This window comes from Myodes glareolus, chromosome 14 (assembly GCF_982192425.1).
Source record: "Myodes glareolus chromosome 14, mMyoGla1.1, whole genome shotgun sequence".
Classification (NCBI taxonomy): Eukaryota; Metazoa; Chordata; class Mammalia; order Rodentia; family Cricetidae; genus Myodes; species Myodes glareolus.
This window is the reverse complement of record NC_142039.1, coordinates 61,251,263-61,279,025: the sequence shown is the minus strand read 5'-3', so window position 1 is coordinate 61,279,025 and position 27,763 is coordinate 61,251,263. Positions and strand designations below refer to the sequence as shown.

The following is a 27,763-nucleotide window of genomic DNA, read 5'->3' as shown; positions in this document are numbered from 1 at the left end:
GTAAAGAGAAACTATCCCTGTCCCACGAGTGTGGCGAGCCTTACTTCTCTAGTTTCTTTATCCTGACTTCGCTTTGGTGAGCAAACTGAGCATTAGCTGGCACACCAGAAAGCTCCTCACATTGAGGGTTACCTGTTTCCGTAAGTCCTGAGCCGACCGATGCAGAGGGGGAGGTTGGTGGTTGGCAGGAAGCCCCTTGGCCAAGGGGCCTGCAGAGGGGGTGGCTGAGGGCTGGGCCACTGAAGCCTGCTCCCTTCGGCTGTCTGCCCTGTGGTCGATGTGCTTCTCCTTCCCGGGAGTGGCCTCCTTGCTTTTGTGTTTTTGAGCGGGTTCTTTCTCCCGTGTTGACCTGTTGGAGCCATTGAAGACTAGAAAAGGGAGAGAGGGGAAAATGAAGTTATTGTCTTGAGTGGATAACTATTCAAAAATTCTCCAGTGAAATGGGCAGCACCCAAAAAGAATCTGAAAGGAGATGAAGCTGATTAAAAATGCTTTAGATAAATCTTAAGAAAGAATTCCTGTAGCTTAAAACACTTTTTTTTTAATCCATTAAAAAGAATCTCGCTAATGCTGTGATTAGTCATAGTAGCTTGTACCTAAAATCCTAACACTCAGGAAGTCAATGCAGAACTACCCTAATAACTTCAAGACCTCTCTGAGCTACACAGTGAGATCTGGGCCAGCCTGACCTACAGAGTTTGACTGTCTCAAATAAACAAAAATAGTTACACAGTTAAAAATAGTTAATAGTTAAAAACTAAACACTATAGAAAAATGTATTCAGAGACTATCAATGTTATAATAAAAGTAACGGTTGTACTTGAAAAAGTAATACTAAATTTCCTCAGGTTACAAGGGGACTGTGCTGTGTGAAGCCCCACGTAAGCAGAATGTTATTATTAGGAAGACAGTGTACTGGCTGCAATTGACCTTCACAGCTAGCAGCCCTTTAGTGCGGAGGTGCTGGCAGGGTCTAGGCTCTCATCATCACTCCTAGTACCCCAGACAAGACTGGATAGTATACATCACCCAAATCAATATTCAAAGTTCATTTACTACTTAATACAACTTGCTTTATAATAAAAAAAAAAATCAATTAAGGTATGTGAAGTCACTAATGTCAGGGACCATCTGTATGTAGTCACAGTCCAAGACCACCTGAAGGTAACGAGAAGCACTGAATGAAATTTAAAGACACCCATAACTTAGAGCCTGCTGAGCAACTGGATGGGTAAGGCACGCAGTCACAGTTGCTTCTATGATCTCCAGGTGAGCTGGAGCTGTAAGCCAACCCTATTCCTTACTAAATCCAGAACCAGCAACTATATCCCTGAATAAGCCACAACGATGTTAAAGACTCTTTGGACTGTTTCCTGCTTAGAATTTCTTGATTAAGTTATTATTTATCTATCCTCTTAGTAGACATTTAGGACATAGAAATATGTGACCTAATATGCTTTCAGTTATCTGGTAAAATCTTTAGAATCATGAATCTGCTTCCTGAACTCCAAAAGCTAATAATGTTATCAGCTGGCCCTTGGAATCTAAAGATTTCCTTGCTTTGTTGTAAGCTGACGGTCTGACATCCTCACCAATGTGCCGATAGGATTTTTATTTATTTTTTAAAGGTAGGGTTTCATTGTAAAGGTCTAGGTGGCTTGGAAATCACTATGTAGACCACGCTGGTCTTGAGCTCACAGAGATCTGCCTTCCTCTGTCACCCACAAATTCCAATTGTGGACCTAGGGTGTCTTTTGTTCTGTAATTTAAAAGGTCACTGTAACAGACTTGCCCCGCTAGAGGGTATCTCAGGTAGTGTAAAGACCTGAGCAAGGAGCTAAACAGAGAGCAGCCAGTTTTCCTTCACCAGTCCCTCACAAAACCTCAGAAAACACAGCCACCCACCCTACAAGATCTAAGCTTTCCTTCCACAGGATCTAGACAAAGCTTAGCACAACCACCATTTGTGCCCTGATGTTACTCAATTTGCCCCTAGCCTTGCTGCTGGCTAGCTTGTCACCTGTCCAAGAATTCATATTCTCATGTAAACACAAAGGGACAGGAGTGCTTATCTAATAATACAGTGACAATCCGGGGGAAAATGGGTTAACTGGCAAGCAGCATACAGTCCTTTGCAAAAGAATCATGCCAGCAAACAGTTCTAAGCTGTGGACAGAAACTATTTCTTCCTGACCAAAAAAAGGAAGGTCCTCATCACCACTGCTTGTATTTGAAAAGGAAAGAGGTACAACCCTCTGGTTCCAAAGGAATGGACTTGGAGGACTTTCAACTACTAATCCAAACACTGGGAAGCAAAGATCTGGAACCAGAGCCGGGCTGTGCAATACTGGCTGCAGTGGGTAGTGAGGGAGGCCAATGCAGTTGAACAAACCCGCTGCTCTGCAAACTGCAGCAGCGTGCCTGCTAAGGAATATTCTAATAAGATGTCCTAGGAAAGAGAAATGAAACAAACTGTGATTTGCAAACAAAAGATGCTTTTCAAATGAATCTGGCTGTAATGATCCTGCGATTTTATAGAGCAATATACCCCAATGGCAAACATACCCAAAAAGTCACGTCGTGTGTTAAATGGGGAGAAAAGGGGAGGGAATGGTTGGGAAAAGCCGATAAAGGCAAGGACAAGGTATATTTTGTGCTCGACAGCTCATTAATTTTAAGTGTCGTGGGAACCTGCCAGTTTTATTCCTCCAAGTAATTATCTTTTGTCTTAATTTGTAAGATTTTCAAGAAAGAAAGAGAAGGAAAAGAGAGGTTTAAAAAAAAAACCACTTCCCATTCTGTGAGCATGAGACAGAAAGGCATCAATGCATAGAAGCTCACTACAAACCGTCCCCAATTAAAAGAAATAATTGGACTAGCTTCTTTAAGCATCCATCACAGCGAGCCATATTAGGAACCTGTATTGTCCTCAGATACAAATAGCTTTACATAATGAACAGAGACTGATATATTGATTTGTATACACTTACTCTGAAAGTTAAATGCTCTATGGGCAAGTGTTTTCACACCATAATAAACAAAATCTGTAAATCCTAAGCCTGATATTTTCATTGAAGATCACCTCATTCTTGAAAGGGAAAGATTTCCTTCCAACTAGGAGTGAAAAAGACACAGGCCAGAGAAGTTTCTTTAGTAATGTCTTTTACTGCAATTATGTGAGGTGGAAAGCTACATTTCCATGGAAAAATTCACATTTAAAGCTCCCAAGAGTCCAACATGAATGATGCTGTCCATGAGCTCTTGTGCACACATTGAGATGTGGGCAGGCTTAAGTCAAACCTATGAAGGAATGCCTAAAACCCTCACATACTCTGGCTGAACAACACTTCTTTGCCCGATTCGCTAAAGGATACACCAGTGGCCCCTCATCTGTCTTCCAAGACTTGCTCAAGTATTTTGCATCAAATATACAATGTGTTGTGTGTTCTTCAGAGAAGGACACTATGCAAATATAACATGGGTGATCTTTATGAAAGCTCTTGTTACAATGGCAAAAGGGCACATTTGACAAAAATCAATTCATTTTAAAGAGAGCTGACCAAGCCAGCAACCTGGTTTCACACCCTGTCTTGCTTAATTACTCCTAATAAACAGGACAAATGCCAAGAGCAAGGAGTTACTGGGTAAATGCAGTAATAAAGGAAGAAGTCCCTGCATTTGATAGAAGTTCTTCCACATTTTGAGAATACTCCCTGTCTTTAGACAAGTCGGGAACCCAGAGGCGCTATTCCAAAAACTTGCTCTGCTTGTAGAAAAGCACCAGGCAAGCAATAAAGAGCTTCAAGGCTGAAGAGACACAACAGTCAAACTAACAAGAACACTGTCTAATACCACCCTCCAGAACAGGGCTGAGGGAGAAGAAGGAATTGTTGTAGGATAAAAATTAAGAAGAATGCACTATAGAAAGGAAAAATCTTAAGTTTCTGATAGCAAGCTAGGCATTTAAATATAAGCTTCATGTTATTACAAGCATTCCTGACTTGAACAAGGCATAGGCTCCATCAACTGGCTGGCATTAAAGCCTTGTTACTGTACAAAGGCTGGCTTCCCTGGAGCCAGTTCAACTTCATAGAACTTCTATTGTCTGAAGACAATGGGATGTCTGCTAACTGGTGCCAACATTTCAGGAGGATTTTACTGTAGCGTGTGGGTACTCTACCCTGATTTAACCTAGGCCAAAACAACTTGGTAACTCAGTAGAGCATCATGGCTTAAAGCAGGAAGAGTAGGAAGGACACTTCAAGTTCCTTCATGCATTCTGAGAACCATCACCAAGCCAAACTCACCAGTTAGTACCTTCAACACTCTCTGAGTAACTAGCTCAAGCATCTTAATCAAGTTCGATAGATTGGCTGTGTCTGCAAAACCAGACTGGAATTCTGTCTCACTCAGATAATAATTACTGTAAGAGGAGAAAAAATGTGTGCGGATAGTTTGCTTTGGATTATCCTTCCTCACACAGCAGATAAGGGTATGCTATGCAGCTCTGGCCAGCAATTTGCAACAAGCCTCTTAATTGTTTAGATGACAGGCATTAAGTAATTAGGCTTATGTACATGAATTAAAGCATGGAATTTCTTAAGTCTATTCTCTAAAGTCACAGTTTGTTTGCCACTGTCAAAGATCTAAAAATGGAAATACATGATGAGCACTGATATGAAATAACACAGACTTGGCCATATCACCATTTAAATATATTTGTTACCAATGTAATCAGTAACTCAGGATACTAAGCTTTAATGGCTGCTAATAACTTTATGATAATGTGTCAGGACAACGAAAAGAGCATAAATCAAGATAAATGGTTTGGCCCTGAAAAATGGTTACCTGATTCTCTTCACCACAAACAGAACACTGATAACATTATAAGCCCTAGGTAACTAATATCTACAACATTCCAGAAGGACCATGGGCAAAAATTGCTAGACAAATGGATTCCCATACTTCACTCAAGAAAAGAGCAAACATGGATTATTCACACAGGGGTGGAGCATTAAATTGTACAGAATAGATGATCAGCAATTTTGCAGTTTAAGGAGCCTGTGGAACTCTGCATCCAAAAGGGAAATCACATCTACAGTAAATGGTAAGAATTCTGGCTACCTTTGAACTTGAATAAACAATCACAACATACTAGAAAAGTCCCTGAAATGTGGGTATACTCTGTTAACAAGGCCCATTATATAAAGTATAATGGTCAAGGGAAATCACCAACTTCAGAATAAAAATACAAACGTACAGTGCGAAAAGTTTGAAAATGCAGTTTGGCAAAAACCTAAGTCATTATTATGACGGAGATGTGCAAAGAGAACCAGGAGTCCAAGGTCAGCCTCAGCTTGGAAGCTCATAGAAAGTCCAAACTGTTATACTACAGTGATAACTTTGTACAAGGAACGCCAAGTCCATAATTCATTCCACTGGCTCTAGGGACCAAACTTTGGCTCAGGCATGTCCAGGAGTGCAGGAAGGAGTATTCTACAATAAAGATCCCAGCACCAGATCCAAGTAGGGTCAGCCTCAAAGCCCTGAACTATACATATACACACATACATGCATGCATGCATACATACATGCCTTAATTAGGTAATTAGGTACTGATCACTGTCTTATTTGTTTGGGACTGGGTTGGACCAGGGCCGAGAAGACTGGTGGCAGCAGCAATCAAAGACAGATTTCTTGTGTCAGGCTACTGTGGACTAGAACAACTTCAGCTATTCATAACTCAAGGCCAATTTCTGGATCCAATGTATGTGAATGTATTTGGTTTCATCTAGAAACTTGCCCAGATGAACTGGAGAAGCTGGTGTAGCAGCAGAAGGCAGAAACCTAGCCCAGGTACAGCTTGTGATCACTATGGACCCTGCTCAGGACACTATGACAGTCACTGTTAAGTGCAAAAGTTCCACTAAACCTGTGGGACTCTGTCCAGCTGGCCTGCGGTGTGCACTTTTTAAAGATGCTGAATGGACCAGAGGAACACGAACTTTAGACAAGGAGAAGAAACTGGGACTAGTGGCAGGACTTCGAGGAGAGCTACCATGGAGACAGCTCACAAAGCAGCTGTGGGGAGGTGGAAAATGTCAGCACTCAGTAGAAACAGTTGATTCTCAGATAACCCTCAGCATATACCGAGCATTTGAGGCACATGAACTTTCTAGAATTCTCCAAGCAAATCTAGGCATTCAGGTATTTTTTTCAATTACACAAAGAGTTAATGACAATGGCTAATGTGGCAAATACAACCAGGAAAACTTCAAGAGACAGGCTAGGTGGGGGCATCTCTTTGAAGAAAATTAAATGTATACCACAGAGACGTCTACGGAACAGCTTCAGAAGTGGCTTGGCTTCTAAAACATTATACTATGCCAAGCGGCCTGTTAACAAATAGAGACTTGAATATTCTAGGGTGCCAGGGAGATGAACTTCGTAACTCTAGAAGCATTGCTGATCCTCTAAGATAAGCTCCAGCCTTACAATCCCCTTTTCTTTTCTTTTGATGGTGGTAGGGGGGTCAGTGCGGGAGGATAGTCCCTTGCCTCAATAGGAAAGGTGTGACTGCCACTGGCTAGAAAGATCTAGAGGATTTCCTATGACCATTTTCAACTGAAACAATATTCAGGAAAGACCCTGACTCTGTTCCTGGAAACCCCCTCCACCACTTCAGATGGAGGGAGCTCATGAGTGCTCGAATGTAATGACAACACATGAATGCAGGAAACTTACGCAAATGATTATTTTATGGCCATCATAGAACATGCGCCCAGTGGGAACCCAAAAGCAATTAAAATAATTCCAGATTGGATTCCAATGGCATGTTGTTTAAAAAGACTCCTGAGAAATATCCCTCTCCAGAAAAAAAAAAAGATGTGCATAAAAAGGAATAAAAAAAATCTTTCAGGTCCCTCCTAATTTCTTTTAAAGGAAATAGAAAACAAAACAAACACTATTAGAGTAGTTAAACTAATGAACTTCCACTAAGTTATTCTGAAGGTCACAAAAGCCTGCTAATCCTTCCAAACTCAATAAATCTTCAACTAGTCCACTTACCTACTAGTGATGAAACAAAAAGGGCAAAACAATTAAAACACTTTTTTTATATCTAAAAAAGTTCCAAATATAAACTTGTATAATACAAGTTTATGTAACATGGTCAGCAGTTTTACTGTGTTGTCTTATTTCAAAGGCTCTACTGCAGGCACCATTTGATGCTCTGAATGTGGGAGAATGTTCAGAGATGCACTGCTGAAACAGACGTCCCTGGACTCACTATTTGTTATCGTCACCACTGAGTTGCAACCCAAGGTTAAACTGTAATGCTGTCCAACTCGTTCCAGATTGTGTATTTTAATCAGTAAGTCCCTTTCAATTAGGATGGCGTGGCTTGTGAAAAAAAAAAAGAGACCTGTGTCATGTTTTCAGAAATAAGCTTCTATCAAGAGACACTTAAATCTCCCAGAATCTTAGTGTTCAGGCTTGTTTTTATTTTCGTTTTTCGAGACAGGGCTTCTTTGTAGCTTTAGCACCTGTGCTGGAACCAGCTCAGAACTCAGAGATCCACCTGCCTCTGCCACCCAAGTGCTAGGATTAAATGCATGTGCCACCACCGCCACCCGGTTGTGTTCAGGTTCTTAATCTAAAAACGCTGATACACTCAGCTCAAGAAAATGATGCAAAATGTGGTCACAACGAGGTTCTTCTTTCCTGCCAGTTTCTAAGGGATCAAGTGCCCTGCCACCAAGCAGCCATGGGAGATAGTCTCCCAGTGTATTTCAACAAAAACAAAGCCAATCAGGAAGAAGCACTGCCCGTTTGGGCACTAGGCATTTAAAAACAATGCAGTAAAAGCTAAAGGGTTCCGAAAAGTTTGTTTACTACACTATGTACTTATCTCCCTGCATCACAATGGGGTGACCTGTCAAGAGAGGACACAGATTTTTCTGACTTTACTGACTTGTCTCAGCACTGTAGCATACAAAAAGAGAGCTGAATACCAATCAGGTAAGAGAACTAGAAAAGTGTAAAAAGTAGCTTACTTACCACAATTAAAAAAAAAACAAAACAAAACAAAAAAACAAACAAACAAACAAAAAAACCACAACCGGAGGCATCACCTGGCACACAGTAAAGATCTCCCCTAGCATCTTCCTAGAAGAGACTTATGGAAGCATGTGCACATGCGCACTGAAGGTGAACAAAGATCCCAGGACTCCCAGGACATGGAGATCATCTAACTCAACATTTCAATTTCATAGAAAAAAAAAAAAAAAGAAAAGGAAGCACCCTTTTCACCCATAAATGATTCTGAATCTAATGTGTTCAGGCAGCAAGACAGCATATTCTAACCAAAGACATTAACGAGCAAACGAACTAAATAAAAGAACACGCATGCGCACATTTACAAGAGCAATCTGAAGTTAAAAAACTGAGGTCAGAAGAGGCATACAGCAGGACACAGTATCATGTCTCACTTAAATGCAGGCTGTAATGATGCAGAAACCCATCCAGTATAGTGGAAAATCTAAGACCTGGCCCCATTGCTAGGAAGCAGTGCTATGCGAAGCTAATGAAATCTGGAGCTCTGCAGGTATTCTCAGAAAAGAACCCGAATCTGAGAAGAAACACCTCTGAAACCCAATAGTATCAGTCTTGAACATCTCTCTCAGCACAACAATTTAAAATTAGCAATCCCCTTGCTCCTCCTACCTATCAGGGCATATGAAAGTCTTCTCACCCTCAGTCACAATTATACTTTCCCTAACACAGATATGCTCTAAGACAGGAGGGCAGCGGGCTATCATCACATGGCATCCAGGTTCAAGTGCCAATGGAAAGCAGCTCTCTCAATCAACAAGTTTTCATGTTGTGACTAGAAGATGGACCAGTGGCTAAAAACATTTGTTAGTCCATGATTTAAAAGCTGATCACAAAAACTTGGCATCTTATCGACAATCACTAATTGTTTCTTTTTCTGGTGCATAATCTGTACTTCATCTGGCAGTTACAGTCATTTTCACATAGAACGTCTTCATTTTTTTAAATCTAGAATACTTTTGGGCTATACTACATTCTTTGTCCACAAAAAGTCTGGGTACTTAAATGCCCTGAAGAAATCTGGCTGAAACCTACACTGACACCCTTCAAAATTTATTCTGAGCCCTCACACAAAGTCTGCTTACTTCTACCCTTTATACAGCCTGAATGATGGACTTACCATGTCCATTGTGTACATGTTTATGGGTTTTTCCTTTCCTGGGGGTGGACTGGCACGAAGATGAAGCATTGTTGTTGGCTGTTTTGACATCTTCTGTCTCATCATCTTCCTCTTCGACATCCTCCTCATCCTGAGAGCTTCCAAAATATACCATACTGCTGGGCAGCGCAGGAGAACCTGGTGGAATAAGACATATAATAGAGCTCATCAACACCAATCTTGACCCTTCCAAAAGGGGGAATCCATAGGAGAGGTTTACAAAGTTAGTACCCTAACTGTATGCGGATCACCTAAAACAAAGCTATTCATCGCTGCTAGCTGCTACTACCTTTAATTTGTTTCCAAATACTCCCTAGGAAGTACAACTCCATCTGCCTCCTTTAGCAATTTCAAGCAAAACCCACAGAAGGGGATAATAGCATTCATCAAGCCCAGCAAATTAAAATTAAGAATCTTATCTGCAACAGTCCCACGGAAAACAAACCACAAACAACCACAAGAAATGAATTACACAAGAAACTGTGAATAAAATGAAAACATCCACCCATGTTGTTGGGGGATTACTCTGTTTATGGGGGAGGAAAAAGGGATTATTTTTTTCCAAGGTTACTTTCTTATTATCTTAATATAAAAGCCAAGTATAGATTCCTCCCAACACATTAAGCACTTTACAAACTAGGCTGAGGTTATAATAGGATATGGTAGTATTAAAATAAATTCCTTGGACTGGAGAGATAGCTTAGTAATTAACAGCACTGGCTGCTATTCCAGAAGCTAGGTTCAATTCCCAGGACCCACAGGGAAATACTTTCTGGTTCCAGGGGTCAAGTGGTGCACAGACATAAATGCAGAATACAAACATATGCATACACATAAAAATAAACTAAAATGAACTCCAATAAAACGCTCATAAAGGTGTAAGAATAAAAACAAAGTGATTTACTCAAAGAATGTTGCCATCTTAGCAATGAAAACAGAGCTGTTAACCTCACTGGAAAGTCACTCTCACATACAAGTCTACTTCTCCCTCACCAAGCAAAGCCAACCTAGAGGGAGATACAATTAAATAAATGATATGCTGTCTGAAATCAGAGAGCAGAGGTAAGGACTTTGGTTTCCCTCCCCATTAAACACCACCAAGTACCATAAGGAATAATTTTAAAAGTTCTTCTTATACACAACTTTCCTGTCTGTGCCCCAAAAGGAAATCTCCTCCCAGGCTAACAACATTGCTTAACTCCAGTTCTAAGGGATCTAGTTCCCGCTTCTGACCTCTAAGGCACCTACTGGGGAATATTATTTTAAAGTCTATTGCTTTTGTTAATGCTGCATTTGTTTAACTCTGTGAAGCTGTGATTCTTTGCCTGTCTAAAACACCTGATGGCCAAGAGCTGCATGGCCAATAGCGAGGCAGGAGCAAGATAGGTGAGCCTGGCTGGCAAAGAGTATATATAAATAGAAGAAACCAGGATGAGGAAGAGCAAAAGAACATGGACAGCCACCCAGCTACACGGCAAGCCATAGAGACAGAAGTAAAGAAAGGTATACAAGCTGGGTGGTGGTGGTACATGACTCTAATCCCAGCACTCTCAAGAAGCAGAAGCAGGCAGATCTACATGAGTTCAAAGCCAGCCTGGTCTACAAAAGTTCAAGGATTTCGTCTGGAAAAACCAAAGATAAAGGTTATTAAGATGATTCCCAAACAGAAAAACACACAGTTAGGGGGTGGGTGTCTATTTCTTCCCCATGGTAGGATTCAAGCCCACTGCAAAGCTACAGCAAAGCCATTGGAACAAGAGAGGCATTAAAATCCACTATCAAAGTGGCCTCTTCTTGTTATGATACAAGCAAACCTTCATTGGGGCATTAACTAATAAGAGTTGCTAATTTACCACTAAAAATTATATGCACTTTCCTTAACAACCACTCATTTGAAATGATGGATGAAGGTGAACTTGTGGGGAATTGAAGGTGTGTGTGCAGTCATAGTGAGAGGGGTTGCTGATGTTTTGTTTCTGTGTGGAACAAGGAAGTGGTTCATATTCAATGATGATAAATAGTATTGTATTAAAATTACAGCATATTTTTCACTCCTGATAATTCAAGTGCATTGGAAAATATGTAAAAAATGAAGAGGACAAGGCAGGCGGAGGGAGGGTAGAGGGAGGGAGAAACGGAGTGCACTTTGGATCAGATAGGAGGAATCAGAGTACAGAATGCATCTGTGCTTTGCAAAGCTGTATTTCATTACTTTTCGAAATTAGCTGGCAACGTCTCCACAATATTTACTGAAGTGCAAACCAAATGTTTTCATCTGGACAAAAATCAAACTGTGGTATGTTACAACCACAACAGAAATCATTTTAATCCAAAAGCTTGCTTTTTCTAATTTGGGCTTTGGTTTCTATAAAGTGGGCTCCTTCTCTGTGAATTATGTACACAGAACTATCCCTCCCTGGCCATTTTCTTCCCCTCACTCAACCAATTCTTAATCTTAACAAGCAAACAAAGCTCTGCTCTGTTTTGGAAAGGCCCTAAAGGGCTTCCTTTGCACACAGTACTTTAGGTGGAGAGTAAGAGACTGGATTTTGAAACAATTAATAAGGGATGGCCACTGAGTTGAAACCATTTCTCATGGTTCCACAAAACCTGAAGCTGTAGACAGCAGGAGCAACTACAAACTTTACTCCATGACTCCAATGATACACGTGCCAGACTCTCTCTGTTCTACACACTTCGATTTTTACATATACACTGGAACTCGAAGATGAAGGTTCTTTAAACGGACATAAGGCAACTACTACAGTGGTCAATCTCTGGTGGTCCTTCCAGGCCAGCTTTTACAATCCCGGGGAATGGGGGAGATGGGCTTAAGTGCCTATCTTCCACGTGCTATCTTTTCCTTTAAAGGGAATCATGCTTATATTTTACTGATTATTTATTTACTTATTATTTATTTATGTTCATGATTTCTCTCCATTTGTGGCAATGCTGAACTGCTATCACTTCTAAAGCAAAAACAAATTATACTTTAAATTGTGTCAATATAAAAGGTGTTCATCAAGTTATAGGAGACACCAAGTGTATGTATGTCTGTGTGGTATGTTAGGGCTAATAGCTTTATCCAAAAGAAAACCCATCCCTTATTGAGAAGAGACCCACTTGCCAATCAGGAAAATGGTCTCTATGGTACCCAGCTCTTGGTTCTGGAAGACAATTATGAGGTATGAACAGTATATTTTGCCAAAACTACTCTTATGACTGCAGTGGAATCACTATGTGAATATATTTTGCTGTGATGGGTTTAATAAGGATTCTGACTATTCAATAGCTGAACAGAATAAAGTTAGGCAGCAGAGCCAGACTAGAAGAACGCTGGGAGGAAAAGGGGCAGAGTCTGGAGTTGCCCACCAGACACAAAGGGAACCAAGACATGCCGGAAGACAGGTAAAGCTGCAAGCCACGTGGCAATACACAGATTAATAGAAATGGGTTGCCGAATAATGGTGGGGCACACCTTTAATCCAAACACTTAGGAGGCAGAGACAGAGCTCTGTGAATGCTAGGACAGCCTGTTCTATAGGCTCCAAAGATACACAGAAACCATGTCTTCAAAACAAAAGGTTAGTTTAAACTTTAAAAACAACTTAGTAACAAACGAGAGCTGTTGGCCTAGCATTTGTAATTAATATTAACCTGCTGAGGGACAGGAAAACTCCGCCTACATACAACTACAAGGGTGTATGGCAATACATGCAATGGCACACTGAACAACTCACAGGAAAATCATATTGGGCTATTTCTTCAAAAGTAACTCATAAATTATACAATTTGTCATTCAGCCTGATGATATGGCTCAGTGACTAAACATATTTGCTGGCTGAATTTCATCCCAGAACCCATACTGGTTGAAAGAAAGAAAAAAGAAATAAAACAAAACAAAACTCAAAGCTCTCCACAAGTTGCTTTCTAATCTAGTTTGTGAGTCAATCATTACCCTAATTAAATTAATTTAATTTAAAAATAGAACATTCTTATTATATGAATGAGGGAATAGTCAAGTCTATCTTCTTTCCCAAATGGGATGTAAACAAGTCAGGCTCTAGAGGACTGTAAAAATGAAAAACGATCTCCAAAGTTAGCAAAGCAGTTCAGCTACTGTAGAGCAGATAGCCCTGTTCACTCATTTGACACAAACAGCATGGGAGGTGACAACTTTTTAGACTTGCGTCCCTCTTGGACACTGCCCAAGGGCATCTTTATCCAGGTGCTGGTCATTTAATCCCTAATACAGCAAATTCCGTCTGGAAGTCTGGATTATACCGCGATGTCTGCCAATGAAAGGTAAAGGATTCAGCATTCAGAATGGGCACTGTTTCCACCTATGCCTTCTGTACAGGTGTAGGTTCAAATACAAACACAGATACAGACGTTACGATGAGACGTGCCTCACAAAAGGAACCATTTTGACCAATAAAGTTCAATCACCAAAACTAACTCTCCTTCTCTGTCGCCTGTGTGTGTTACCACAAGTCTGGGTGTCTCAGTGTGAACAGACACACAGTAGCTACTATGATGTGTGCAGCCTGAGCAACTCCTAGCCACAAAAGACAATTAGCACAGGCTAAGAAGTGGAAATAAGGAAATTAGATTTGTGAACTTCCAGTTGCTATAAGCCATCAAGTCTGAACATGAATTTATGATTTATGAAAAGCTTTTTCAAATTTCAAGAGACACTAAACCATTTTCTGCATGCAGGGCACAGGCAACAATAACTTCAGAGCAACCTGTGGTATGAAATGCACAGCAGGGTATCTGGCTGCCACAACAATACAAGCACGGACAGAATTCCAGCCCCTCCCTCCCATATACCTTCCTTCAAAGAATTCCAAAAGGCACAAGAAACACTAAGGAAAAAGACAGTATTCTTACCACTGAAGCCAGACCAGCCACCTGACACCAGGAGTAAGTTTGTTTTACCTGCCTGCAGGGTAAAACCTGGTTGGAGGGCAGCTGGCCTCAAGCATGGCCTCAAAGTCAAGATCTCAGGGCAGTCATAAAAACACTCATCTTTCTCTGATCAAGAACTCTGAGGTTTCTGACTTCTCATTACTAGCAGAGAAACTATACCATGTGTGCAGAAGGAGACACTAGAGAACATCAGCCTTGGGGAAAGCAGAAGGCCAGCAGGCTTACCCACAGAAGCCAGCAAAGCAGAGTGAATTCTGTACTCAGAAATTAAGAAGAAATAGCTCGCAAAGTGATCTGAAAACCCCTGTTTACCACTAAGACAGCCTGTCTTCCTCCCCAAAGACTATTTTCCCATTTTCCTCAAGAAAGTTTGCTATTAGCAAACACCATGCTCATTGCAATTGGGAGATTAATTCCTTTCTTGCAGGCAATTACCTTTAATTATATGATCTTTCCTTTTAAACTACCCCAGACTTTTTTGCACTGCCCTTTTGACAATTCTCCTCCTCAATACTCAAGGCCAGTGACACAACAGTGTGTACCTTCTGGGTAGGGATAGATATTGTCTACATATAAAACTCCATGGCTGAGCTGTCAATCATTACCTAGACAGTGTAGCTGAGAATCCTTTTGAGACTACCCAGATCTCAATGTAATCCTCTGACCTCCTTGGCAGCTCTGTAAAACAGCAAATAAATGTACCTCGATGGCTGCCTCTCAGATCGTCAGTAGAACACCCATTTCACACCTACAAGTTTTAGTTTAATCCCTAACAACTCTTGACTACAGAAACATAATACCCACAGGCTGAATGGGGAATAAATCAGCAATCCAGTACCCAAGCACCCATAGAGGGAGAGCTAGTAACACCCCTCACTGGCCTCAGATTGCTGTGGCCTGGGCATGGTAGATAAGAGTCGGTCCTACCACTAACTGTTGCTGCAGTTCCACTTCCATACCTCCAAAGACTCCCTTCCCTGGGCAGAGCTGGGAGTCTGCACTGTGGTAGCCATGGTCATAAGAATGTGTGCTGTCTATGTTTCATGAGTTCCCTTCAGGAGTCCTCCTCATCTGCAATGCCCCATAAAAAGAAAAATGTAAAAACTGCCATTGTTCTGCAACATTAAGATCTTTTAAATCTCTTAATAATTATGGTCTGAACAGAGACAAGAAGACAGAACTCATTAAGAATAACGAGACTGGTGACAGGAAATGCAGCCACGGTACTGTGTTGTTTCCTGCAGAATACATACAAGGATCTTTCCCCACGCACACCCTTGGAAGATGCAAACTATGCCTCTGGGCAAGAAACGTACTACCTTCAGAGCAGTTGTTTAAAGATAAATAAACAGCAGGACACACATCTCAGGTCCTGCTTCAGTATTCATTCCACCCTGCTTCCTGAAGAAGTTCTAGGGTGAAACATCAAGTAGGAGAGGAAAGAGAAGCCCTTCTAATTTGGCTGACAGTCTCACAGTGCACTGGAGCTAACCAATCCAAATCACTAGGCTGTATGGACACTAACTACAGCAATCCTATATAGCATCTCTAGCCACAAGGTTTGTGCTTACCCTTAAAAGAGTTTTCAAGAGAGGTCTTTGGCTCTAATGTTATCACTGATGGAAAACAAACAAGGTTTAAAGAACTCTAATCATTCGCTTTCCTGTGGCCCTATCACTTAGTCAGTATTCCAAACTATTAACGAAAATACCTGAAACCTGTAGAAATGACTCAAGTCTTTGGTCAAAAATGTTCCTTCCATGCATTTTTATTTACTCCAGACTTTCCTCTTTAAAAAATTAATAATTTACCAAATGTTGGGGGCTAGAGACACGTCTAGGTATTTCCTATCCCCCCAGATCAATTTGTTGTACACCACCCACATTAGGCAGCTCACACAGCCTGGAACTACATTTTCAGAGAATATACAAGGATATCTAGTCCTTGAGGGCACCTGAGAGTGTGAGCACAGCACACGGGCTCATATGTGCACAGGGAAACAACGTGTGGGATTTTCAAAATAATGAGACCAATTTTTCTCATACTGTCATCTATGGACGACTGTCTACATTCTTCAAAAGAAGGAAGACAGAAAGCAAGCAAACAAGCAAGCAGACTAAGAAAAACAATTTCCGCAACACTGAACACAAAGGGTATATAGTTACTTTTCAAAAAAGAATGAGATATACTTTCATGACATAATACAAAAACAGTAGGATCCACCGAAGATCCAGGATAGGCAGGGTACAACATCTAAAGAAACTTATGAGGCACCTTTCTAAAAGAAAAGACTTTGAAAGCTAAATTTTAATAGCTGAGATCAAAGCCTGTAAGAAAGATAGGAAAGGAATATAATAAAAATCCACATAGTAAACCAGCTAAGAAAAAGCAAAATGTTTCAGTTGCTTGATTCTGTAGGTAGAGAAATACAGCCATTGGTCCGGGGCTCACTTATTTAGAGCTTTGCAAAAAAGGCGACTGGCTATATAATACTGAAATCTCAAGGCTGTGTGCTTGGTAAAATTTTATCCAATTGTTATTATTACATCCCCTACCCCCAACCACTCAAAATAGAAGAGATAGAACTTTTAAAACAATTCATGTACAGAAAAACACGGTACATGCATGCACACACACACACACACACACACACACACACACACAGAAAAACATGGTACATGCACACACACACACACACACACAACACACACAGAAAAAACATGGTACATGCACACCACACACACACACACACACACACACACACACACTACACACACCACTGTTCTACTTACTATTGCTCAGACAATCCTTGATTCTTCCCGATCTTCAATGCCTAATTACAGTTCATTCTTGTTAAGATTCACATAACTAAACTCCATGATGGCAAAGCAAATTTCCATTATCTTAACACCAAAATCATTTTCCTAGCTGGGTTGTGGTAGCTCATTACCCTTAATCCCAAAACTCAGGAAGCTAAGTTATAAAATAAAAATTAAAAAACAAAAACGAAAAAGGCTTCTGAGGCTTTGAGGCAGATCTAGATTAGCATCATCAATTCCAGGTAAGCCAGACAGAGTCAGACAACACAAAAAGTGAGACTGAAGAAGTGGCTCAGGGGTTAGAACATAGGCTACTCTTGCAGAGGACCTGGGTTCAAGACCCAATACTCACACATTAGGTTATAACCATCTATAACTCCAGTCCCAGGGAATGGACAACTGTTGACTTGCCTCAAGTACTGCACATATGTGGTACACTTGTACAAGTGCAAGCAAAGCACCTAATACACACACACACACACACACACAACAAAAGAAATCATATGTGGAGGTTGAAGAAATGGCTCAGAGGTTAAGGGCCCTGTCTGCTCCTTAGTTCAATTCCCAGCAAACACATGGTGGCTCACAAACATCTATACTAAGACCTGGTGCCCTCTTCTGACTTTCAGGCATACATGTAAGCAGAACACTGAATATAAAATAAACACATATTTTTTAAGAAAATGAACAAAATATGTGGCATATGCACACAGGCATGCACACATACGCATAAAGAAAAAAATAAGCAAAAATAAGGACCGGGAATGGTGCCACACATCTTTTTAACTTCAGAACTCAGTAAGTGGAGGCAGGCAGATCTCTACAAATTCAAAGCCAGTCTCATATACATAGGAATTCAACAAGGGTTATATAGTGAGGGCCTACCTTTAAAAAAACAACAAAAACCTACCCTCAAATCAAACAGAAAAATGAGGACAACACTGTGACATCATCTGTACTGCAAGCTTACCTCGAAGCAGAGAAAGGTAAGAAAGTCTTCTGTCTTAGGCTTCCTTTTAGAGAGGTCAGAAATTTGAGTAGCTGGCGGGGGTAGCAAAGGCTCCACTATCTTCACTGGAGTTGTGCTGGGACTATTCGGCTGGGATTGAGCAAACTTCTTTGTGCTTGCAGCCTGGGCCTGCAACAGCAAAAGAAAACTATATTAAGCAGAGACTGGAGGATACAGTCCTGCATATGCAGCAATAAAAACCATGATACAGGAGGAAAGAAAAGATAATCCCTCGATCAAAACTCTTAGGAATTAAATCTCTACATCTTTCTCTTACTCTCCTCATAAACCACTGGTGTGCTTTATTGCTCAGGAAATCTGTCTAAGGGGCTATGTTTCTATGTGTAGGCATAAAGTATGTGTATACTGTGTGTGGGATAGAAAGGGATGGAGACAAGAGAACCATCAGTACAATGTTAGCATGAACTCTACAGACTGTCTCAAAACAAGGGGAAAAAAAGGTTTTATCACAAGAGATTGAGTTGTTCTAATGACCTCAGGCAACACATTGAACAGTACTAGGTTTCCATCCACTATTTCTCAAGTAGACATGATTTCCTTCCCTTATTGTGCCCAAGACATAGTTTACTTCTCTCAATCTCAAATGAACAAGTAACCCACCTATCATCCTGATTTAGTCATAACTAGGAAATATAGATCAGTGGAAGAGTGAACTTTACTATGCAGTAAGAACCAGTGAGATGGCTCAGTGGGTCAAGGTGTTTTTATTACCAAGCATAATCCACAGGACTCAGAAACTGTTCTTTGATCCTCACTGGTATATAAAGGTACATAAGTGTGTGCAAGCAGGAATTAATTAAAAGACTGTGTGTAAATAGTCCCCCAAACAGCTTCAGGCTAGTATTTATGCCTGTTATTTGGAATAAGTGTTCAAAGCCTAGGTGTGTAGAGGGGTGTTAATAAGCTCCCCCTGGCTGTATGGGGGGTGAGGGGACAAGAGAGGAAAAAGAATGAAGTCATGTATGGAAAGGGCAGATAACACTCCAAGTCTGGTATTTTTGATGGAGAAGTAAGAAGCATGCTAACTTTTTTAAATAAGTTTTCTTTTTATTTTATTTTAGTATTGATTTTATTGAGCTATACATTTTTCTCTGTTCCCTACCTTTCCCTCCCCTTCAACCCATGGTTCCCAGAAGCATGCTAACTTTTAAGAGGAACTGGGTGATTTATATCTCAAAAGTCAGAGACTCAGTCATCCTAAAAAGCAATGCAGAAAGAAGGTAAGACAAGACTTCCATAATTGTTTTTTTAGGGACCAGGAGACTACTACATCGCTGCCATAAGTACACAACTCCTCACTCCTTTATTTAGGAGACAATTAAGCACACGGAGGTGGGCAAAGCAGACTGTATGTTCTTAAGAGACTGCCTGAATGCATGGATATGGGAGAATAAGATGCACAGATCCAGGGGACAGAAAGGAGGAGGACCCAAGGCCCTGCTCCAGGTGAAGGTGCTGGTTAAACCACTGGAACTGTATCCAAAAAAGATAGACCAAAGATTAGTTCATCACCAACACCCAACGAGAGAGCCATATGAAGTATGGGAGTGCCACACAAACATTCAGAGACATGGTCTCTTAGGCCAAGGAAGAGGTTCCTGTTATGAACCATGTGAGCTGACAGCCCTACAGTTTAAAGAGAACATCACCTGTACTTCTTGATAAAGCCACATGAACTTCAGGGAAGAGAATCTATTTCTCCCTCCCCTCCCATTCCTGAAATTATATGCAACAAGCTGGGTTTCCAGTTTCCTTCTTATGTGGCATTAGGTAGTATTGCTAACAGCAAGGTGAAGAAGTTTGCTTCCCCTTGAGGTCAAGACAATACAAACCCAAAACCACACCAGGAAGAAGACTGAGGCATGACCAATCCAAGCAATGCAGTGAGAATCAATGTCTGCTGCACCAGCAGGAGGACCTGAGACTGAGCCAACATGTTCATGTATAAGATGGACTGAGGGCTATGACTCCAGTCTATGAAGCCAACACTCGCAGAGGCAGAGACATAAGAATACCTGGCTCTTGTCTCCCCAGCCAAACTCAATCAATGACCTCCAAGTTCAATGAGAAACTCTTAAGTAAAACAGAGTCATCAAAAAAAGACACCTGAATTTGACCTCTGGACTCCATACACATGTGCACAGACCCTCCACACACCACAAATTCTTGAGGATATTTTAAAAAACGGTATTATAGCATGTTTATAAAAACAGACATGTATACCCAAGTATTGGGTTGTGGAGGCAGCTCTCAAAACTTCTTTGCTCTAGTTAGGTTCAGATCTAGTTGTGTTCAGTAAATATCACAGTTATCACAGATATTAGCAGTTATCATTTTGAAAGTTAGCAAATTGAGAAAAGTCTCACAAATAAAATCCATGGTGAGCCCAAAATGCATATATGAGTTTTTTACCTCTTCTCTGTCCTTTCTCCTTTGTCAAAGATGGATTAGAAAGTTAAGTAGGAAACTTTCCATAAGGAGCCTCACATGAGGGGGGAGCACTCTTTCTAGGTTTGCCCATCCATCTACAGTACATAATGATTACTTTTTACTCTGCTGTGTCGCCATCGACTGCTAGGGCAATACATACTATAGCAAAAATAGCTAATCCCAAGTTGGCTGAATTACACTGAAATTTCTAACAATCTCCAAAGCAAAGTGTGTGCACACAATGAGGGATGGGAAATCATAAATAGTTCGGTCCATGCATAGCTGATACCTTGTTAAGAGATCTGCATACCAAAACATCATTAAGTTAATTTTCCAATATTAACCTTGTAAGCTGGTAAATCCACTTCTTTAGACTGCACCCCAATTCTAAGCACAGGGTAAAGAGGGTAGGAAGAGGTCTGTTCAATCAAAGATTAGAGACAGCACTTGGCAAATGCAAAATGACCAGCATGGCTCTGCTCTTTGTAGCACTGTGGGAGCTGGCCCTGACATTTTGCCAACTTGGTGAAAGGCCTATTCAAATAGAAAATAAAAAAAATCCTATGTTTCCATTCTCAAAATAATTACCCACAATATTCTACGCCTAGACATACACACACACTACAAACCTGGCAGCTGCTCAAAGAAACAAGAGTGGCTCATGTATGTACACTAGAGATTTGGGGACAGGAGACACCATCTACCAGGGCAAGATGCCCATCAAATTCAAATGCTAGTAGAGTGGTGGGCAAAACACACAGGGTGGCTATAAATGTCCTTTGTGGTACAGAAAATATAAATACATCCTCAAATGAACTCAGAGGCCAGAAAATACCACTTCACCACCAATGTGCAACCTAGTGACAGCTGATATTCCTATAGGCATCATTCCATGCCTGTTGCCAAGACTGAATCAGCAGTTTGACAACATAACACAATGATAGAGGAGAAATCACTGGGCTCCAGAAAAAGGTTTGTGCTGCATAGAAGTCTTATTTTGCTTTGTAGGATTTCTTAAAACATAGACATACTGATTCACAGACTTGGGGTGGGGGTTAGGGGGTGGGTGCAGAAAAGAGGAGAGAACACAATCAGACACTTTACATATAAAGAGATGAAGTGCTTTGTGTTTCACAGGGTATGGGGCTGGAAAGATGGCTCAGTTAAAAGGGACGTGGCAACTACATGGTGGCTCACAACCATCTATAATGAGATCTGATGCATTCTTCTGGTCTAAAGGCATATATGCAGGCAGAACACTGTATACATAATAAATAAATCTTTTAAAAAAACCACAGGATATTAAGTATCTGCAGCCTTTAACTTAATTAAATTATATAAAGGGCTATTCAAAGTCAAAATTTGCTACAGACAGATTTGCCGTAGGGAACTTTCTAGAGGGAAATCCCTCGCAGGGACTCCTTAAAAGATGTGGCTTGGTCCACAGGCACCAGGAAAAGCCACAACTTGGGGTTTGGCTCAGCTAACTAGATTTTTATCAATGTGAGTCCTGATTTTCCTCAAAGTATTAAAATAATTAAGACAGGCAGAACAACTCATACCTGTAACCCAAATGCTAAGGCTGCTGCAGTACTGAGCTGCAGAGCAGCCTGGGTTACACGTCAAAGACCCTGTCTCAATACACATCTAAGAAAAAAAAAAAAGCAATCATGACAACAGGGTGACAGATTAGGTTCTGTCTATTTTTCTCCACTCAAACAAGGGCTGGTTATGGAGATAATCTCCTGAATAGGTGTGATTCCCTTTTTACCAAGTTCTAGCTGAGGACTGATCAGTTGCCAGTGCCTAGTGGCTAAAACTACTAAAGGTGTATTTCCTAGTTGCCAGGTGACAAAACAGAATCACGGTCGGTTTTAAAATAGAAAACAGCATAGCACTACAGAAAGGTGAGGAGTCAGAAAATAATGCATCTTTAAAAAAGGAAATCACAATTCTTAAACTTTTAAAATAATGATGATAGTATCAATATCCTCCTTCTGAGGACTCAGTCACTCCTAGTCTCCTCAGGAACACTCTAACTACTTTTATAAAGGCATGAGAGATGGGGGGGGGGGGGATCTTGGGAAGAATTTAAGAGAAAAGAATGTCAAAAGTTAGTAGAGAATACATAAGAACTAGGACAGCTTCATTGAGCATTTACTGGCACACAAAATCTCAGGACAGGTGATAGCAGCATCCCATATATGTGATATACAAAATAATGAATCTTATAACCCAAAATGTCAAAGCCTGCCTGGAGTCGCAACTGTCACTCACCATGAAGACAAAAATGTGACACCAAGTTCCTTTGGGTTCTGGAAAGCAACTGTGCCCCAAAAGAGAGGAATCATTATTAGCTGACAAAGTAGCAACAAAGCCTTTTTGTCCATCACAAATGCCACAGGTCACCTACACATCGGTTTCTGTCAGTTTTTGTGTACCCTCTAGGCAAAGCAGCACATCCCACCAGCCTTATCAAGGATCCAACTTCAAAGGCTTACAAGCATTCTCCTCAACAAAGCTAAAAATTTCATGAAAAGTCCAAAAATAACTAACTAAATCTTAAAGGGAAAGAGAGCAAATAAGGGTAAGAGTCAAAAGAAAAGCTCATAGAAGGGTCTAGACAGGATCTGGCGAAAGAAACTCTTACTGTATTATGGTAGGTACAAGGTGTTAGCAAATTATCCAAAGTACACTGTTTCAAAGCTGAGCTGTGCCAGTGAAAATGTTCATTTGCCTCTACTCACACTCGAGATGGGATTGCCAATATAGTTTTAAAAATATCATTTCAGCAAAAACCCTAGCTAGTTTTTCAATTTTCGGTTATTCAAAACCGAACTGCAAGCTGCCAAAAATCCCCTGGCAGCTATCTCCTGGCAAAGACAATAGCTGGGAAGGAAAGGGAATGAATGACCTTGTGAGGTGAGAATCCCATTTTCATGGTCAAGGAAAAGAAAGGGAGGAAGGAGGAAGGGGAGGGAGGGAAGAAGGGGAGGGAGGGAGGGAAGAAGGGAGGGAGGGAGGGAGGGAGGGAGGGAGGGGGGAGGGAGGGAGGGAGGGACTATAGTCTACCACAACATAGTTCATTCTTTTTTTGTCAATAGAGTTCCAAAAGGCTGAATGAAAAGTCAATTGCACAGAAACTTCCCAGGCGAACACTCAAGCCGCAATAATGGAACAGGTGACACTCTAAAGTCCAGTGCAGGGCTGGGGTGGGATCCATGGTAAATGGTGCAGGAAGCCATGGCCTTCACCTCAGCACTGAAGAAACAGAACTGCACACAGCACAGACAGACGGAAAGCACAAAGGAGATGTTGCTCACAACACTAGGTCCCAGCAAGCAGAGCAGGCCAACGCTTCTTTCACACTCGTTCTCAATGTTCACTTTAAAAGAAATCGGTTATATATATTTACAGGAACAGTAGAACATATCCCTGACATTTTCATTACCTACTAAAAATGTTGTAGCCTGGCCACAAAGCACCAAAAGATGTCAAGTGTAACTTTAAACTAAAAAGAAATTCTGAATTATAGCAAGCATTACCTGCCATTGGCCAATTTTTAGAACCTTCAATAACATCTGGTTCCTGAAAATGACCTATGTGTTGTTTACAGAAAGCCTGAATGTGAACACAGAAATATCTTCTTATCCCACCAATTCCATTACAACTAGTATTGAAAATAAAAAATATAACAATGAGAACCTTTCCTTTTATTTTACATGTGTGTGTGTCTGTGTACACATGAATAATGAGGTTTTCCTCTGTGTATGCTATGAACATGTTTTATTACCACTGGTTATTAAAGAAGCTGTTTCGGCCAATGGCTTAGAAAAGAAAGGCAGGAAATCTGAACAGAGATATAGAAAGTAGATTGAGTTGAGGAGACCAAGCTGCCGAAAGAGAAAAGTCGCCAGACAGCTCCTTACCATTAGGCTATAATCCCAAGGCAATAGACAGATTAATAGAAATGGGTTAATTCAGATGTAAGAGTTAGCGAGAAATGTGTCTAAGATACTGGAAACAGTGTTATAACTAATACAGTTTCTGTGTGATTATTTGCATCCAGGTGGCCAGGAAACAAACGAGCAGTCTCTGCCTACATGTGAATACAGTACCCATGGAGGAGGCCAAAAGAGGTTATTAAATTCCCCTGGAACTGAAGTTATAAACAGCTGTCAGATGCTGTGTGGGTGCTGGGAATTGAACCTGGGTACAACAGAAAAAGAAGGTAGTGCTCTCAACTGGTGAGCCACTTCTCCAGACCCTAAAGGGCCTTTTCAGATTTAAAAAAAAAAAGTTGAAATACATAGCACTGTTCCCTGATAGTCATAAAAAGACGTGATTATACAACCCAGCTATGCTACATGGTGCCACTAAATTTAAGGTAATAGTTTATTATTTAGGCTAAGTACCAAGTTCCAAATACCAAAGTATCTAGGTACAAAAGCACCTAAGTAATCAGCAACCAAATATTGTTGTTTTCTATTCTGCTATTTCCATGTCAAAAGATTACTTTATCATTTGTGGAAGTCCAAAAGATGTGAGCCTATTTTCAGGTTGTCTGAAGGTCAGAGCATTGGAACTTATTTCTGTTCCTTCAAGATTATTGTCTGTTTTTTTGGTTGGTTTTTTTGTTTGTTTGTTTGTTTGTTTACCTCACCCAGATTTAAATTAGAGAGTTCTGCTCTCTCACAATTACTGTCAACAGGTGTGGTTAATACTCAGACCTTGTGTTTCGAGTATTGAGAAGTAGATCAGTCTCTACCTCAAACAAAAGTCTAAGAATCCAACTAAATACTCCCTTAGGGAGATAACAGTGGTTTGTCTGGAGTGTGAGCATTACTTGTCCTGTTCTAGCAACAAAATGTTTAACTAAGAATGTAGCTCACATGGGACTGGAGAGATGGCTTGGTGGTTAAGAGCACTGGCTGCTCTTCCAGAAGACACAGGTTCAATTCCCCGCACCCACATGGCAGCTCACTGTATCTCTAGTTCCAGGGAATCAGACACCCTCACACAGATATACATGCAAAATTTCAATGAATATACAACAAGAAAATTTATACAGGCAAATACCAATGCATATACCAAAAAAAAGTGAGTTAGAGGCCAAATTAGTCAACAAAGTGAACTCCAAGACAGACAGGACTGTTTCACAGAGAAACTGTCTTAGAAAAATCAAAACAGAACAAAAAAACAAAACAAAAAACACCTGCAATCTTCAACTGGTCTGTTCATTTTCTTGTATCATGTTAATGTATTGTTTTGTTTTGTCTTTTTTTTTTTTTTTTGGTCTTATCCCTACCTTTTGGAGTGGGGTATTTTAAACCAATGGGAATTAAACTGGAACTCCCTCACAGTACTATCCTATTTCTGTTTTATTGTTTTCACTCACGACTTCGTTCTCCTTACTTTTCTAATCTAATCTATATGACCCTACGCTGGTAAGGGGTATCCTCATCAAAGCTAACCACCATTCACATGACATCTCTTCCTGCATTTGTAAAAGGGTTAGGGTTACAGTTGCATGGCAAATGTCTCAAGGTGAGAAACGTGTGATTCCAATTGATGAATCTGTCACGGCTCCCACATTCGAGCAATCCTCCTCAATCCCCTTATCAAATTCCTGTTTGTGCTTTGTCTGGAGCAGAGCAGAAAGGAGCTGAGCGCGGGCTCTGCCTTCACCGGCCCTCAATAGAGAGCTAAGAGACTCAGCTGCGGGTCCCAGGCTTCCTGTAGCCTCCTGAGAAATCAAGAGACAGAAGCCGAAAAAAATCCATACTAACTTACTTAGAACATAAGCCATGACAAAACAGTATTGGAAAAGACACAAAAATATATCAAAATAATATCAATTATTTTATCAATGTCAATTTTGGTAAATTAAAATATTATCAAAATAATAAATTAATGATTCAGGGAATCATACAATGGAATTCTAAATCCCTTAGAGACAGATGAATTGGGTTCATTTACAGTTGTACTTGGAGAGGGAAAAGTCTCTGTAATCCTGGCAATGCTAATAACACGTCATAGATATTAAAATTAAAAACAACACAAAGCTGATCGTACCTGCTCTTGGAAAAAAAATTTCCAAGTATTTCATCCCATCAAGTCGTCTAGGGAGTTGCTCTTCCACCATCTTTGTGCAATCATCAATGAGAAGATAAATGCTCTCCTCCATCAGCTAGTACAGGCATGCATACACACAGAGCAGTGGGGGCATGGCATGCAGCAGCTTACAACTAGCCAGTAAATAATTTCAAGTGAAAGCCATTGTTTTCTTATGTCTCCAGATTGCTATGAACCTGCTGAGGAATTCTGTATTTGTGAACCTAGGAAAGGAAGGGTATCTATGGGTGATATAAGTTGAAGGACCAAAGATGTCCACAGAAATAATCACTGTCTTCTTACACATCAACTTGATGGACAGTGGATGGTGATTACCTAGAGTTTACTGCTTAATGGTTAAGTGATGCATAACCTCTGATCATTACAGTAGTGATTGTCAATCCGTAATTTACCAACTAATAACATTAGATCCATTGGGAATTTGCAGTCTCATTCCCCATTTTACACCTGTCTCATTGGTTTCTCTGGGACCTTGACCCAGTATTTTATCAAGAGCCCAGGTACCATCCCACACCTGAATTAGAACCAGCGTTTTATGGTGTTACTACTGTCCCCCCTACACACACACACACACACACACACACACACACACACACACGTGCGCGCGAGATCTGTGGAATATTCCTTTACACTGTGTGAATATATGTCGCTTTTGATTGGTTTAACAGAGAAGGTGTGACTGTCCAATAACTGTACAGGATAAGGTTAGGTGGGTAAACCAGACTAAGGATGCTGGGAAGAAGGGTGGAGAGTTTGAGAGTCTAGAGAGTTCAAGATGAAAGATAGGTAATGCCACATGACAATTGTAGACTAATATAAATTAGTGTGAGTTAACTAGTAACAATCCAGAGCTATTAACCATGAATTTATAATTAAGCCTTCTTGTGATTTGGGAGCAGCCATTGAAACACTGAAAATCTGTGCCTGCAAGATAAGGACTCAAAAATATTAAGGGGCATAAGCCTGGGTTCACAAAGGTAGTTGGCTTAGCAAAGCTTTGTAGGCATTGGACAGTGGGACTAGCTCTTACCAGGCCTAATACTACTAAACCACCACCACCACCACCACCACCACCACGAACCAACAGGACTGACTATAAAAGTTCTGAATCATATCTAGAGAAAATGTCAGAAAGTTCCTGTAGTT

The 27,763-nt window shown here is 40.7% G+C and overlaps 1 protein-coding gene and 1 pseudogene across 2 annotated transcripts in view; both read right to left on the bottom strand.

Moving 5' to 3' along the window:
• Nucleotides 1-9,409, bottom strand: part of LOC125387867 (protein Jumonji) — a 39,497-nt gene extending 30,088 nt beyond the window's left edge. The window contains exons 1-2 of the mRNA XM_087896547.1: nt 9,233-9,409; nt 133-368 (exon numbers count right to left, since the gene is read on the bottom strand). Coding sequence (XP_087752673.1) covers nt 133-368; nt 9,233-9,386 — 390 coding nt within the window. The 5' untranslated portion in view covers nt 9,387-9,409. The remainder of the gene's footprint in view (nt 1-132; nt 369-9,232) is intronic.
• Nucleotides 9,410-13,506: 4,097 nt separating this feature from the next.
• Nucleotides 13,507-27,763, bottom strand: part of LOC148119883 (protein Jumonji-like) — a 133,013-nt pseudogene continuing 118,756 nt past the window's right edge. Inside the window, exons 4-5 of the transcript XR_015734920.1 lie at nt 17,993-18,160; nt 13,507-13,563 (exon numbers count right to left, since the gene is read on the bottom strand). The product of XR_015734920.1 is annotated as a protein Jumonji-like (transcript). The remainder of the gene's footprint in view (nt 13,564-17,992; nt 18,161-27,763) is intronic.